The 14,887-nt window shown below is 42.3% G+C and overlaps 1 protein-coding gene and 1 long non-coding RNA gene across 2 annotated transcripts in view; one reads left to right on the forward strand and one right to left on the reverse strand.

Moving 5' to 3' along the window:
* The window catches only part of LOC116848723 (probable serine/threonine-protein kinase kinX), a 59,740-nt gene extending 44,859 nt beyond the window's left edge, over nucleotides 1-14,881 (forward strand). The window contains exon 4 of the mRNA XM_032825122.1: nucleotides 8,570-14,881. Coding sequence (XP_032681013.1) covers nucleotides 8,570-9,222 — 653 coding nt within the window. The 3' untranslated portion in view covers nucleotides 9,223-14,881. The remainder of the gene's footprint in view (nucleotides 1-8,569) is intronic.
* LOC116848724 overlaps nucleotides 1-14,887 on the reverse strand; it is a 43,540-nt gene that overhangs the window by 17,853 nt on the left and 10,800 nt on the right. The gene's annotated exons all lie outside the window — the stretch shown is intronic.

Genomic DNA, 14,887 nt, shown 5'->3' on the forward strand with positions numbered 1-14,887 from the left:
AGAGAGAGAGAGAGAGAGAGAGAGAGAGAGAGAGAGAGTGCGGGCACGTGGGAGTGTTCTAATTGCGTCTGGTCACCGGGACGAACGCCGGCTACATCATTGCCACTTTTACCAACATCACCGCTGGCTCCGGATACTACGGCCGCTCGTATATCGTATATCCGCCGTAAAACACCTATCGCCCTGTCGCCCACGTATCTCGCGATTCTATTCTCGAGCGGAAAGGATACGAACGGTGGAGATTTCGTCGTAATTGGAGCATTCGCGCGCCGACGGGCAGAAATGGGCGTCGCGATTTTTCGACGTTCGCGCCGAGAACAGCACTCGATATCGCTGATAACGCGTGGGTGCAGGCGGATGTGACTCGCGTACACTCGCACCGTCGATCGGGCATCGATGCTAGAGGCGTTTATTGATGTTAATAATCGTAAATTTATTCATTTATGGGATTAGTGTACACTGATATACATATTGAGAAAATAAAAATTTATTTAAGATATTGACTATTCGTTTGATGTCCAAAAATAGAGAGTGCTTTTAGAATTGACGTATATATTGAAACGCGATATTTCTTCTATTAATACAGATGTTTCGACTCCTTTTTATGCATCGACTGCGCGCGGTAAGACGCGAGTCTCATCTCGCTTAACGCGTTTTGCATTTGCGCGCTCGCTCACGCAACGTGCCGTGGAAATCAAGCGCGAATGTTTAAATATTCGCGCGGTATTTGCTCGCATCGCTCGTTATTATTTCGGCGGCCCGTGAAACCACGCGTGAATTCCAAGTTCGAATTCCCGTTCGCGCGCGCGCGGCGACGACGTTCACTTTCGTAACTGGATTGGACGGCTCGTTGGTTACGAGACATCACGAGGCTCGGGCATGAAGAGATTTACGGCTTCACCTTATATATACGGACGACCAGGAAGAGAAACGTGCCGTCACGCTCACATATGCGGCTCGCGGAAAAGGATCGGGGCCGCTTTAAAGTACAAACAGCTTCCCGCCGTGGAATCTCTTCTGCCCTCCCTCTCTCGTTCTCGTCCTCGCACGAACGAATTCCGAGATATCGCGAGTCAGCGGATTCAAATAGACCATCGCGTGCAAAACTGGTACTTGTGTCCAATAACGGGTGAGCGCGTTCTGTGACGTGTCGCTTAGGTATTCCGTGGAAATACTGATTGATGCAAATTAACGTTGTGTGAGTCAGTCCAGAGTCATTCGTCGTTTAGCCGGGGAAACGGAAAACCCGTCTTTCTCTTCGACTTAAAGGTCAGGGAAAAGTCAGAGGTTGGGTGCTCTTCGATTTGAAATTAATGCTGAGAAAGAGAGAGCAGAGTTATCTTCTCGCTTTTGTTTATCTATTGAACTTCGATCATTCATCGGATTGACAATTGACGTCACGACTGATTCACTCGCGAGATATACATATACGACAAAATTGAGTGGGCACATTTTCCCCGGCATAATAACGGAAGACTTGTCGGAGACCGCCAGATAGATAGGTGTGCGTTAATTTAACAGCGACTTCATCATTCGATTATGCAAAGGTTGCATCTCTTATGGATGCTCCGTATGGCATTTATTATTTGTTCACATAGAATAACGAGATAGAAGCACGAAAGTGCTTCTCATAATTTAAATGTTCTTATTTACATTTCATTTGATTTCTCTCTTTATATTTGAATATAATCTATAATATCTTGCATAGTTTATGTTGTCTACAACGAAATCTACGATACAAGTCTGCAGTACAGCATGTTTGCTTCATAGGGATAATTAAAAAGAAAGTCACAAATTTCGCATCACCAATTGCCTAACGTCGTGATAATCACGAAAATGTCTATCTGGAAGCGTTCGTCTCTGCGTGAAAAGCGCCACATCCGAGAGAACGTCCGCATGGTGATACCTTACGGGGTCGTCTAGAAGTAGATCATCGCAAGAGGAAGCTCTCTGGACCTCGGCTAGATGACCGAGTGTTGTATGTGGTGCGGGAGAGAGAAAGAGAGAGAGAGAGTGTGTGATAAAAGAGTGATAAGGGCATGAATGACGGCGATCCGTGGCAGCTTTCGTACACCGGGGCTGTTCGCGGAGAGAAGTTCGCATAGGTCACGGACCTCGTACGTCTCTCTTACGTATCGGTCAGCGTTATCGTCAGACAGGCCGCGCGGGTCGCGTCGTGTATCGGAGGACCTACATCGTTATCGTGCGAAATACGAAGCTCGAGCGTCATCATCCGTGGCGGCGGCCACGGCTGTATCGATGTGGCGGTTTCGCGATATCCTCATCACCCTTCTTGCTACGTGCTGCATTGATTAGATAAGTTTTCGTCCGTCTCCTCTTATCGAGGCATATTTCCTCTCGTCTCGTCTTCTCGCCTCCCAAGCAACTGATCCTCAGTGACTTCTTAAGAGAGAGGACCTCGAAAGTAGATATTACATGCGGAATAATTCTTCTCTCATCATTCCCCATCGTTATATTTCGATGCTTCAGCTTTACTCCCGACAGACGGTCGGTCTCGCGAACAGTGGGCTGCTCTCTATTAGCCACGCGCTAATTGTGAGCCACGTCGCGGAGCGCACGTTATAGAGAGGTCAGTCCGGACAACACCCTAAAATCGCGCCGCTCTCGGCAGACTCGCAGCCTCCAAGGGCGACGGAGAAAGCTCCAGAGGGTTGGCGGGGGAAAAGCGTCGGAAAGCGCGGGAGAGTACTTTCACCCTGAATCCACGCCCAAACGTCCCCTGACGCACGGGGGCCGCCGGCCGCGCTCGATACTCGCGGAAAGGATACTCCACCCTCTCTCCCCTATCGCCCTCCTCCACCCGCCGCCCCTGTCCCTCCCTTGCCCTCTATCGACGTCGCGTCGGCTATCTCAATGGCAGAGAGAGGAGAGACGCGATCGATTCGCGTCGACGTACTACTATGGCCTGCTTACGCGGAGAGCACTGACCCCCAAGGTCGTTCTTCCGCGGCTGCACGTGCTGCGCGAATTGACGTTGCCTCTCCCCACCGGCCCTCCCGCCGTCCCTCTCTCCGTTACAGTCTCGGTCTCGCGGCCACCCTTCTCCTCCTCTTCCTCCTCTTCTTCTCTCTTTCTCCCTCTCTGTTTGTTTCACTCCTTCCCGACGTCGCCCCCGCTTTTCCTCGCGCCAAGTCGAGTTGCATCGACGCGCTCGCCTTGCAGCCACGACGACAACGTCGGCAGCGGGCCGCCGACTCCTTTCGCGGCCTCCACGTTCACCGCATTGTGGTGACACGTGTGACACTCGCGATATCACCGATATTCGCGAAATATACGATGGACAATCGAGAATAGGAAAGAGAGAGAGAGATGGAGGGAGGGAACGGGGTGCAAAGTGCGCGGAAATCGGAGAACTTTTGATTAGAATCGCGAAGAGTCGAGTTGTACTGCTCGCGGCCTGTTGAGAGAAGTGTTATTCGATATAAAAGCACGTTGATCAAATCCGCTCCCTGAACGGGCATTTGCTTGGCGATTTCCGCCTCGCAGAAACTCGGAATCAGGCCGACCGTGACGAAGCGACGACCACTTCTGCCTGAGGCTATTTACCGCGCGTCTTCGCCGGACTCAATTAATGCCCGAACGTTCGCCGGGTAGGGGAGGAGCCTGTGCGATTAATGAGCCGGTTAATGAGCAAGTCGTTGCACAACGGGTGTGACGTTAGAGCGTTGTTGCTCGCTTACGTCAGTGGAGCGTAATCGCGAATCCGCGTCGCGATATCACGCGCACGTGTGCGCGCTCGCGCGAAAGAAACACACAGAGAGAGAAAGAGGGAGACAGACAAGCCAGAGACGCAGACGCCGTAAATTGCGAGCGCCGCTACGCGATTATTAGCATATGTTCTAACGCTCAATTGCGCGCTTGAGCGTGAGCGCGAACGCACGACGTCGCGAGGCCGCTTCCGCGTTCCCGTCTTGCGAATTCGCGCTCTCTCACTCTGCCTGCCTGTGTGCGTGCTTGTCTTCGGCCTCGCGCACTGCTCTCGCGTACATCGCTGAGCCGTGGCTAATTAAACGCGTTGCTGGAAAGACGGACGTCGCGGAGGATCTCCGCGGCGGCACTCCCTCGGCCGAGATGCTCGCACGAAACACTCATTCGTGAGACGGTTTGAGCATTTTTTTTTTGCAGTAAAGTTAGAAGCGATGCAAATTTCGTGAACTGCGGGATTTCGCACCTTATCGCGACGCGGATAAGTGCATACGCGGCATTGCATCGTGACGTTATCGCAACAGGAGGACGCGGCTCGACACTCAACAGCAATCGGCATATCAGCAATTATAAGCTTGTCATGGTAATCGCGAGTCTGTGTACATTTAATAGTTTAACTCATTGATTGCGGGTTTGAACAGCGCGCTCGCGTGTTACAATTAATGACGTTAATTATTTGAGAGATTATCACCGTATACACGTGCCGCGTATCTTTTGTGAAGGTTGGCTCGCGAATATCACCGCACTGGCGCCGCGCGCGCCTCCTTTGTAAATCAAACCCTCGCCTACTAATTTCGTTCGGTGTCTCGTTATTTTTAGACGTTTCGCGCCTTTTTGCACCGCGTCCGACGACTGTCCTGGCGGCGCGCCAGCCTCGCGGCAAGATTCATACGTCTGAATGCAGGCAGGCGGGGCAGACACAGGCACGTGGAAGCGCAAGCGACGCGCACACGTGCATAGGTGCTCATGTGAGCCCGGCGAACGCGAGTCGGCCTCTCGTTTTCTTCCTCGTTCCTCGACCGTCTCCTTCCGCTTGTCCCCGTTTGCGAGCTTGGGGTGAAATGGATTACGGCATAGGTGGAGCGCTGCCAGAAAGGGCACGTCGGGGTGGGCGTGAGGGCGCTAACAAGCGAATGGCGTTAATTGAATTCTCTTTCGAGGGTAACGACATAAATGGCCCAGTGCCTGCTGCACGCGGCTTATCTATCACCAAGCTACGATAATTCGTATAATTTGATCCCGAGCATATGTGTATATTTTCTGGACAAAGGGGGGAGAAAAGTTTCGAATATCTTGAGAGCATGTCGAACGTCGACGTAATGCAACTTTGTATTTTGTATTTCTACTTTGATTGTATCGAATAGCAATCATGTTTACAGAGTAGCGAATACAAAGCAAGGTAAAAGCATTAATTCATACTTAGTGCATTCTTATTGTTGTGTATTGGGAAGCAACTCGAGCGTTACGACGATATCCTTACCTCGTCTTGCTGTCGTGTATAATTAACTGATATTTCCGGATATTATTATAGGGTTGTCGACCAGATTTTATTGTGCATTGAGAAGGAACTCGAGCGTGCCATTACGACAATTTCTTGTAAAACATTCTTATTGTTTTGGTCTTTAAATACAAATATTTAAACTTTCAATATAGAATGTATGTGTGTATACTCAATACTGGTGTATATATTTTATATTAAAGTTTAAATATTTATATTTATATTTAAAGACCAACACGATAAAAATGCTCAGAATTAGGTATATCATATCTGGACATTGATACTTTATCTTAACCACTTCGCTGGCATTGACGCACTTTTTTTAAATACGGGATGTACTAAAAATGGCATTGACGCACTAATGCGCACATTTTATTTTTTTTCCGTTAGCAAGATTTTCATGAAACTCAGTACCCAAGGATTTTTAGAGTCGCTGATTTCAGATCTGACATTAATTTGAACTTTCAAATTTTAATTTCAAATTCGTATTCAGTGACTCGAAAAGTATATTAGTACTGATTTTTATAAAAATTAAACAACATTTAGATCTTGCCATTTTTGGGTCGGTTGATGTTGATTTTCTCTGCCAGCAAAGTTGGTAAGTTAAACATTGTCAATTTTTGTTTTGCTTTTGATGTGGTCAAGTATAATTTTGAGAAAGAGAGTTCTTGACAGTAAATTAGAAAGAAATATATACCACGCATCTGAAAGATGTTTAGTATAAGTCAAGGTTAAGCGGAAAGTGATCAGTCGTAGGCAGCTAGTATAGAATCGCGACAGTCCTAGTAAAAGCCGATCGGCTTGACCGCGGTAGTCCCTCGAACACCATGTGGTAACAGAGGCGTTCAGGGTGACATACGAAACCGTGGGCGTTTCTGCAAACTACGTCATTCTCGGTGCCTGGCACAATCGCTGGAAATCCGGTTGGTCCGGATTCCTCCCATGCGGATGCAGCCACTAATTCTGCCGGCAAGGGCACTTCCGTAACACGACTCGTATTTGCGAGTGCCGGCGCGAAGAGACATCCGTTCGCGTGTTTCTCAATTGTCGCGATGCAACATCGTCGTCGTCGTCGTCATCCCTCGACAAGTGTCGCGCATCATCGCCGTTTACTGCGCGGTTTATCTTATCTTTATTGAGTCAATTTGTTCGGCTTTCGGAACGATTCGTACGTAATAAAGCGCAATAGGCCGTTATTAACTTATTACGTCTCGATATTTCTGCCTCGCGAGCCGTGATTGCCTTACGTCAAGGATACCCTCGCGATTCGTTTTTCCTCAAATGCTTGTGTTAATAAAAAAGAGAAGAAATAAGAAAGGGAAAAAAGTAAAATCACATTTTTACGGTTCTTTTTTATAGTAAATTCGCGGCTTCGGCTTGGAGAGCGATAGCACAGCTTATTAAAACAGATTCAATAGAACAGGCTTGTACAATATTTTCCAATAGAATGGCTTAAATTTTTACAGTACAATAGTTTTTATAGAAAAAACTAAATTTCTATAGCACAGTATTTTCCAGTAGAATGGACTAAATGATTACAATACAATAGTTCTTTATAGAAAGAACTAAATTGTTGTAGTGCAATATGTTCCAATAGAACGGATTGCGTTGTCACGATAATATTTTCAATAGAATAAGCTAAATTGCTATAGTACAGTATTTTTGTTAGTAGAGAGAACTAAATTGTTGTGTAGATTGTTGTGTACAATATTTTTCGATAGAAAGGTTTTAATTACAGTTTTGTTACAGTGCATATTGGGAGAGAAAAATGGCCGAGGCCTATAGTGAATATACCGGTTTATCGTTTCTCGCGAATGCGCCGTGATGTTTCAATTAAAGCCGTGGTTTATGAACGAGAAAAAGTTTGGCAGACGTGTGTTTTAACATTTCTGTCGGCTAATTAACTCGCAATGCCCGAATCATCAGAATTCCCGGTGTACCCGGTAATTTTGCGCCGCGATTTCGCGCCCTTCTCAGAGGGAGGATCTTCCGCGGCTCATGTTTATAGTGCAATAACGAATGTCCGACGAAAGCTGAGCGATTCAGTATTTCGCTAAGTATCATCACTTTAATTTCCGTCGTCGACGGAGCGTATTATCGTCGCGTTGATTGCCATATCGAAGTGAGTTTCGATCATTAAATGATCTGGGATCATCTCCTTCGAATGTAGCGACCGCGACGCGGCGTTTCTAACGTCATCGGGGCGCGGACGTGTATCGTGAAAATTGCCTGTGCAATTGTCCGTCTTCGATCGATCATTCGCGCCAATCGTCGGCCACAATAGCGAATTCTGTCATGTGCAACAGAACAGCAGACCCAAATCGTCATCTCGCCGCGATTTCCCGCGCAATCGCGATCGCCAAGGCGCAACGGAAATAATTGCTCGACTGCTAAAGGGCGCAGGAAGAAGAGGAGGAGGAGAAGGCGGCGGCGGCGGCGGGATTCTCTCGAGATAAATATTATCGCGTATCCGCCGCCGACGGTTTCGCTGAGAAAGGAACCGCCGAGTCACGTTTGGTCATCCGTGGCGCTCTCCTCCTTTCATTCACTTTCCGAAACGATCCTCTGGCCTTCACCCTGACCATGATGCACCGTCGAGACAGAGAAGCGATCGTCCCGTCGCGGCCAATTAGCAACATTCTAGCGCCGCCACTAACGAGGTCTCGCAGAATACGAATGATCGGGAATTATTGGTTGTCGCGAAGCTTCGTATTACGAAAACTCATCAATGCTCTTTTTATTTTAATCATTTCTTCTCACAGTTTCAGCTAGAACGGGAAAATATTCGTATCACACAGCTAGCGTCTGGACGTGGTTATTGGATCAATTGTTTATTTTTTTTCATTTTTATGCACTTTTGAGTATTATAAGTTTTTACTTGTTCTCACACACATGCTGGATAAAAAGATAGCCACTTGTGCGACATATACGATAGAGAGAGAGAGAGAGAGAGAGAGAGAGGTAGAGAAAGAAATGCTGAAGTACTTTTATATTAGATTAAAATTATATGAGCTATATTATTACGATATGCTCTATTGTACTATATTGTTATATTATGTTATTATGCATGAGACTAAAATGCTTTATTGCGTAATGGAAGACAATGCTTATCGCGCTACTGACAGTATCCTAACATCAAGTATTATTTAATGGGGTCTCTGGTGCATCAGCATGGTTATGAATATATAGTATAGTCAAATATAACTAGTCATTAATCAATCACTTTTATATAAACTTTATCTCTTCCCTACTCCTATTTTCTATATTTTCACGTATCCATCTATGTGTACGTGCGATTTTTTACGTACATACATGTGTTGATTTATTCTCTTAATTCTATTATAGAAGACGACGAGATTGATGTAGTCAATCCATGCACCCAAAAAGAAAGAAGTACTGTGAAGCAAAGACGGTGCCCATCCAACGTGTCCCCGCGTTCTAATCAACGGACGCAGCAGCAAGCGACGATAGCGGCGACAAGCGACGAATGCAACGTGGAAACTCCTGCCCGTCGGCCGCGCGGCAGGCCACCGACTAACCCGAATCGAAAACGGAAAGTAGAAACCGAAAGCGCGCAACAACCAACTGCTAAGCGCCCCTGCCAACGACGACGCAAGCCAAGAGCGTCGAGAAAACACTCTTCCGATGAGGAAGCGGAAGACAGGAGGAGTATGCACAACAACATGGAGCGGCAGAGGCGTGTGGACCTGCGAAACCACTTCGAAGATCTAAGACTAGAGCTCCCGGAGAAAGAAAATATAAAGATGTCGAAAGTCAATATCTTGAAGGAAGCGTACCGATATTGCATCAAATTGATGGTGCAGTCGCGAACACTTAAGATGAAGCTGGCCCAGGAGCAGAAGAATTATATAAGGATGAAAGCCAAATTCCAAAATTTAGTCAAACTAGCCAAAATCTCAGAGTCACAGAGGTCCAGAATACTGACGTTGATAACGTCGCAGACTTCGCAAGTGCTGCAGGAACCGCAGGTGGCGTAGATGTCGCATACACCGCAGACAGAGGACGGCGCACTTGACGAATCTTGGCGAGGTCTTCCTCACGGAACGCAGCAGTTAACCGGGGCCAACTTCGTTGCTAGTATCAACGAATCTTCGGGCCTCAGTGTGGAGTGAAGATCATGCGGGAGTACGAAGACCAATATCGCGGAGGGCCCAACGCGAGACTCCTGTGCGACGGATGGCCGCTACGATGTAGGTATGCGATATCGCAAGATATACCTACACGAAAAAACACCTACACAGCCATCTCGGAAGCACTTTACCTGTACTATCTAGGGAGTATGTGTACATGGTATAAAGCACGCAGGCTTTAACAAATTCGAATAGAGATTTATTGAAGTAGTTCCAGACTACTATGTATATGTATGATGACAGATGTATATATTGATTGATATGATTGATTTGCACATTTGGACGCGCGCATAGTATATTATCATTTGCTTCCTTATCGCGGAAAATATATATTGTACACTTAATAAGGATTCAATGGTTCCTGCTCTTGTTCGCCAAATTTGCAGTTTGAACCAAAGTATAAGTTATGATACGTTCACCCAGATTCGAAACACGTTGTTGGCAACTGTCGTAATAAAGCGCGACTTGCACACTGAGAGACAAAAATGTCTAAGAAATAAAAAAATTATTATTTGGTACGGATAATATGTGAAAGATAATATATTTATTTATATCTGAAATATCGTTCAAATACAACATATATTTGTTTAAATTCTTTCTTGGCTTTTCATGAGAGCAATGATTCGTTCTACTTAAAGAATTTTGATTTAAGTAAATATATTATCATAGTATTCGTTGAATAAATATTTTTTATTTTTTAGATATTCTTGTACGACCTTGCTTTGTCTATTATGTCTACTTCGTTTGCTATGGTAGTAGTCAAAATGCGTGAGACGTTAATAGCTCGCGCAAATATCAGCTTTGAAGCACAAGATATATTCTTCACGTTTTAAGGATCACGTTGGCTTTCGAACTTTTTTACATATCCAGAAATGATGGAAAACCATACTAAACTTTACTTTTATTCCGTAGAAAAATGTTCCCTGTCACTACACTCTTCAACTTGCCATGATACGTTTCGAATCTCTTTCTCAGAATTAAAACGTTCACCACTTCACTAATTTCATCGTCGTCATAAGTTTGTGCGTCGTTTCTGAACGAGCGCCAGGTAAAAAGGACCGCTCGTAAATGTAAAAATGTGTGAATAATATTAATTAAGTTTGAGAAAAACAAAAAAGGTTGAAAAAATATAAAAAATATAAGAGGAAAAAAAATAAAAAAGATTAAAGAATAAGTAAAAAAAAAAATTGAAATTAGAATTATTCGCGAAATTAAAAATTAGGGAGTGGCGTTTAAAATTAAAATTAAGAAAAGGAGCGAGAATAGATTGGTAGGTAAATGCGAAATTCGTTTTAATTCTGAGGGAGAAAAAAAATTAGAGATCGAAAAATTAAAATTAAGAGAGAGCGAGAATAGATTGGTAGGTAAATGCGAAATTCGTTTTAATTCTGAGGGAGAAAAAAAATTAGAGATCGAAAAATTAAAATTAAGAGAGAGCGAGAATAGATTGGTAGGTAAATGCGAAATTCGTTTTAATTCTGAGGGAGAAAAAAAATTAGAGATCGAAAAATTAAAATTAAGAGAGAGCGAGAATAGATTGGTAGGTAAATGCGAAATTCGTTTTAATTCTGAGGGAGAAAAAAAATTAGAGATCGAAAAATTAAAATTAAGAGAGAGCGAGAATAGGTCGATAGCATAGGTTCCTAAGGTACGCGGTAATGAAGTACCGAGTACGTTTTAACTCTGAGAAAGAAAATTCTGAGCGCGTCACAAGATTTTTACAAACAGAAATAAAATTTAGCTTTTCATTTGCATGTATCTCCACTATACGGAGTAAACTTAGCGTAAATTGGAGTGAGAAATAAAAATAATCTGTTTCGCTTTCACGCCTGTACACTAACTCCTTTATATTGAAAGTATTTCTTTTACTTAAGAGAAAAATTTCCAGTGTAAGGAAGTTAAAATATAGGCGTAAAAGCGAAGTAAATTATTTTGATTTTTCAATTCAACTAACGCTAAGCTTACTTCGTCTCTTGAGTCGATTCGATCACCGACGTGGGCATTCGAGTGCAAGGAACACGTTCTTTCCTTTTCTTTTTTTCTTTTACTTTCAAACCGATACACGCGCGAGCTATTATACTGCCGCGCGCATTTTGATTTCCATCGCGTAGATAAAGTGGTCCGCCGCTCAAGTCGTTGGAGGAGGCCTTATCACGATATTGCCCAACAACCTGACTACCGGTTCCCCCCGGACTCACGGACCGGTTTTCTATTCGCTTCGCGTACACGCGTACGCTATTCGGCGCGAAAAGAATGTAAAAGTGAAAAGAGGCGCGCATACTTTCAAGCAATAGCTGATTATACCGATAGATCATAAAGACAGAATTTTCTCACTGGAAAAATTGCAAAAAAAAATGGCGTGCCACTTGCAATCTGGGTTAAATTATTTTGCGTTATTTTTTCGAAACAGAGGTTTTGTAGAAACCTGACATTGCTCTGTCTCGTGGGACTTCGCTAAGGTAAGATGCGTGCTAAGATAGCTTCGTAGGTTTTGCAATAGTTTTTGAAATTGAGACGATGCGCCAAGCTCACATTCGCAAAGAAAGGAGTTGAGTGGCCCGCTTACAGATACGACACGAGAGTAGGTAGAAAAGGCACGGGGCATGAGTGACGATGATGAGTCAGTGTTGCCGGTGGGCAGAAATAGCTTTTGTGACAGTGTGTGTCAGATATTATACGGGTAGCCCCAGCGTGCGTTCTCCCGCCGTCACCTTATCCGTAATCCAAGTGTACGAGCAACCAAATTCGGCGCATGTTGTTTGCTTTTATTAGTTTGTATTAAAAATTCGAACCCTTTCCTCATCTCGTTTTTGAGAGAAATAAATCACACTCCCGGAAATATGTCTCGAAACGCTCGCGTTTTTATTAGGTGCAATAAATTGAATCGCTCGCGTTTTTTTTGACTTGAGGATTATGTCCTTTGATCGGTGAAGTACACTGAGAAAAAAAATTAACAAATATTAGATGGGCAACATATTAACATATTTATTTTAATGAAAAGAATTTTGGTTTAAGTAAATATGTAAATAGTATTCATATAAATATGTTAATAAACATGTTAATATGTTATACCTACTTAACAAATATTTACTAATTTCTTAATATTTTTTCTTAATGTAGGAAAACGAATTGAATATTTTTCGTTGTTTTTTTTTGTTCAGTTTTGTTTGGAATTATTGTATCTCGTATGCATAGGTAAAAACGTGTCTTCCTCATTTTATAATTATTTTTTTCTAGACTCAGAATTCGGGAAAAAATCCTGCGTATATTGCACAGCAAAAGATACGCTTTTAATGTATATACATGTGCAACACACAAAATTCGACGTATTACTCATGAAAGTTATGTATATACATGTATAAACATATGTATATATGCGCGCACACACACACACACACACACATACACACATGTATATACGGAACATGTGTATATAACAGAATGTACATATAGACACAATATTAAATTTTGTATAATAATATAGTAAATAGTAGCAATAACGCGCGATAATTAAAAAGTTACTATTTTTATTATAATAATTATTATTCATATATTCTTATTATTATTGTATTAGATAGATATAAACTATTATTCCTGTAAGTCATTGTTATCCATTTTAGTTTATTATTGGGACGTCATATATTATATATTTGCGTAGACCACTTCATCACACTGTCAATCAATACATACACGTGGAAAGTACATATACAAGTAAGACAGACACATCTTTCTTCCTTTTGATACACGATGTCACGTATAATCACTCAATATAACACTGTACTCAATTCACTTGTGTATGACGTTTCCATAATACACTGAAATATATTATGCAAATCTATATACACAATATGATTATTAGATAATATATAAAATATAATTGACGATATATGCACGCATCGTAATATTAATGATTACGTACGATATACAATTATCAGCCAAGACCATTCATAGAGCTGGACGGTTATCGAATGACGACTTTTTTACAGATATTACAATAATATAGCTGAGAGAACTCACTATATTACAATAATATAGTGAGAGGAAAGAGGGAGTAAAGCAATGATGTGTTCATTACATTGTAAGCGACAGTATTTGTTTATATGTCGTACATAAATATATATATATATATATATATATATATATATATATATATATATATATATATATATATACTTTTTACAATCGAGATATAAGAAGGAACGCGGAAGTGAGAAAATTTTGTTTGAATATGCGTGTACGCTCCACACGCACATACAAATGCAAATACGAAATTTGTGTGCGCGCGCGCGTAGTCCAAATTCAAGTTATAAATAGTAGACAATGTCGACATATGAACAAGGAGTGGAGAGTCGAGTCAGAGCGTATTGAGACAGTCGCGTCTACAAGGGAACAAGGGATGGGAATCGGTTAGAAATCGCGGGGAAATCGTTTTGATTACGCGATAGAGGCACGATAGGACGCGCACGCATACACCCAGCCAACTGTAACGTTAATTTAACAAAGTAATCGATTTTTAATTGCTAACTAAATGCTAGATGCATTAATAAGTACGCGTGTATATAGTAGGATAAATGTAGTTCGGAACGACTAGGGCGAAGTATCTCGGCTGCGATCGAGAATCCGTCGTAAAAAAAACGTCGAAAGCTCAGTCAGGAAACGCGAGAGACTCTCCCAATTAGCGGACTCCGTCTCTCTCTCTTTTGTACTTTTTATAAGACATTTTATACCTCGGATAAACGTTGACAAAGCAAACTGGTAGGGAACATGTGTGTGTATGCATATATATATACATACGTATATATATATATATATATTTTATACGTAATATGTGTATATACATATATATATGTATATATCGATTAGTCAATTTTCTTTGATTAATCTTAGTTAATTTGGAGATACAAATAGGATTTGTAGAAGATATATCCTCGCATTGTGTGCCGTGTCTGCGCGGGCCTATACTAACATTCATTCAGAGAAGAATTTTCGTCTTTGATATTCCATAGAGATATCGGGATAGATTGATATGCGCGAGTCGCATGATTAGTTGCTAGATACGTTGCCGGAATCGAGACGCGACGTTATAATCCGGAAACGAAGGCGGAAATGTAAATACGTTGTCCGATAAGCTCACTAATTTAAACGGTAACCGGCGCTTTAATATAATTTATAAATGGTCTTTATATATATATAGTATATAGCGTGTACTGACACATTCTGCCACATTCTGGCATGTACATAGAGTCGAGCGGAAAGTTAAGCGATCGGTAAAAATACTCGGCTTTCTTATCCTGGAGGATGCAATATATATGTGTTTTTGAAGATCATAATATATAAACAAGATGCAATTCCTCCTAGTAGCTATGAAAATGTGTATTATATGTAGAATGTAAATTTACTTTCTCTCTCTTTAAACGCGTCGTGACTCGAGGAGCTCATTCATACGTATGTGTATGTGTATATATATATATATATATATATATATATATATATATATATATATATATATATA

This window comes from Odontomachus brunneus, unplaced genomic scaffold (assembly GCF_010583005.1).
Source record: "Odontomachus brunneus isolate Ranch 3 - 2012 unplaced genomic scaffold, Obru_v1 Obru_scaffold_099, whole genome shotgun sequence".
Taxonomy (NCBI): Eukaryota; Metazoa; Arthropoda; class Insecta; order Hymenoptera; family Formicidae; genus Odontomachus; species Odontomachus brunneus.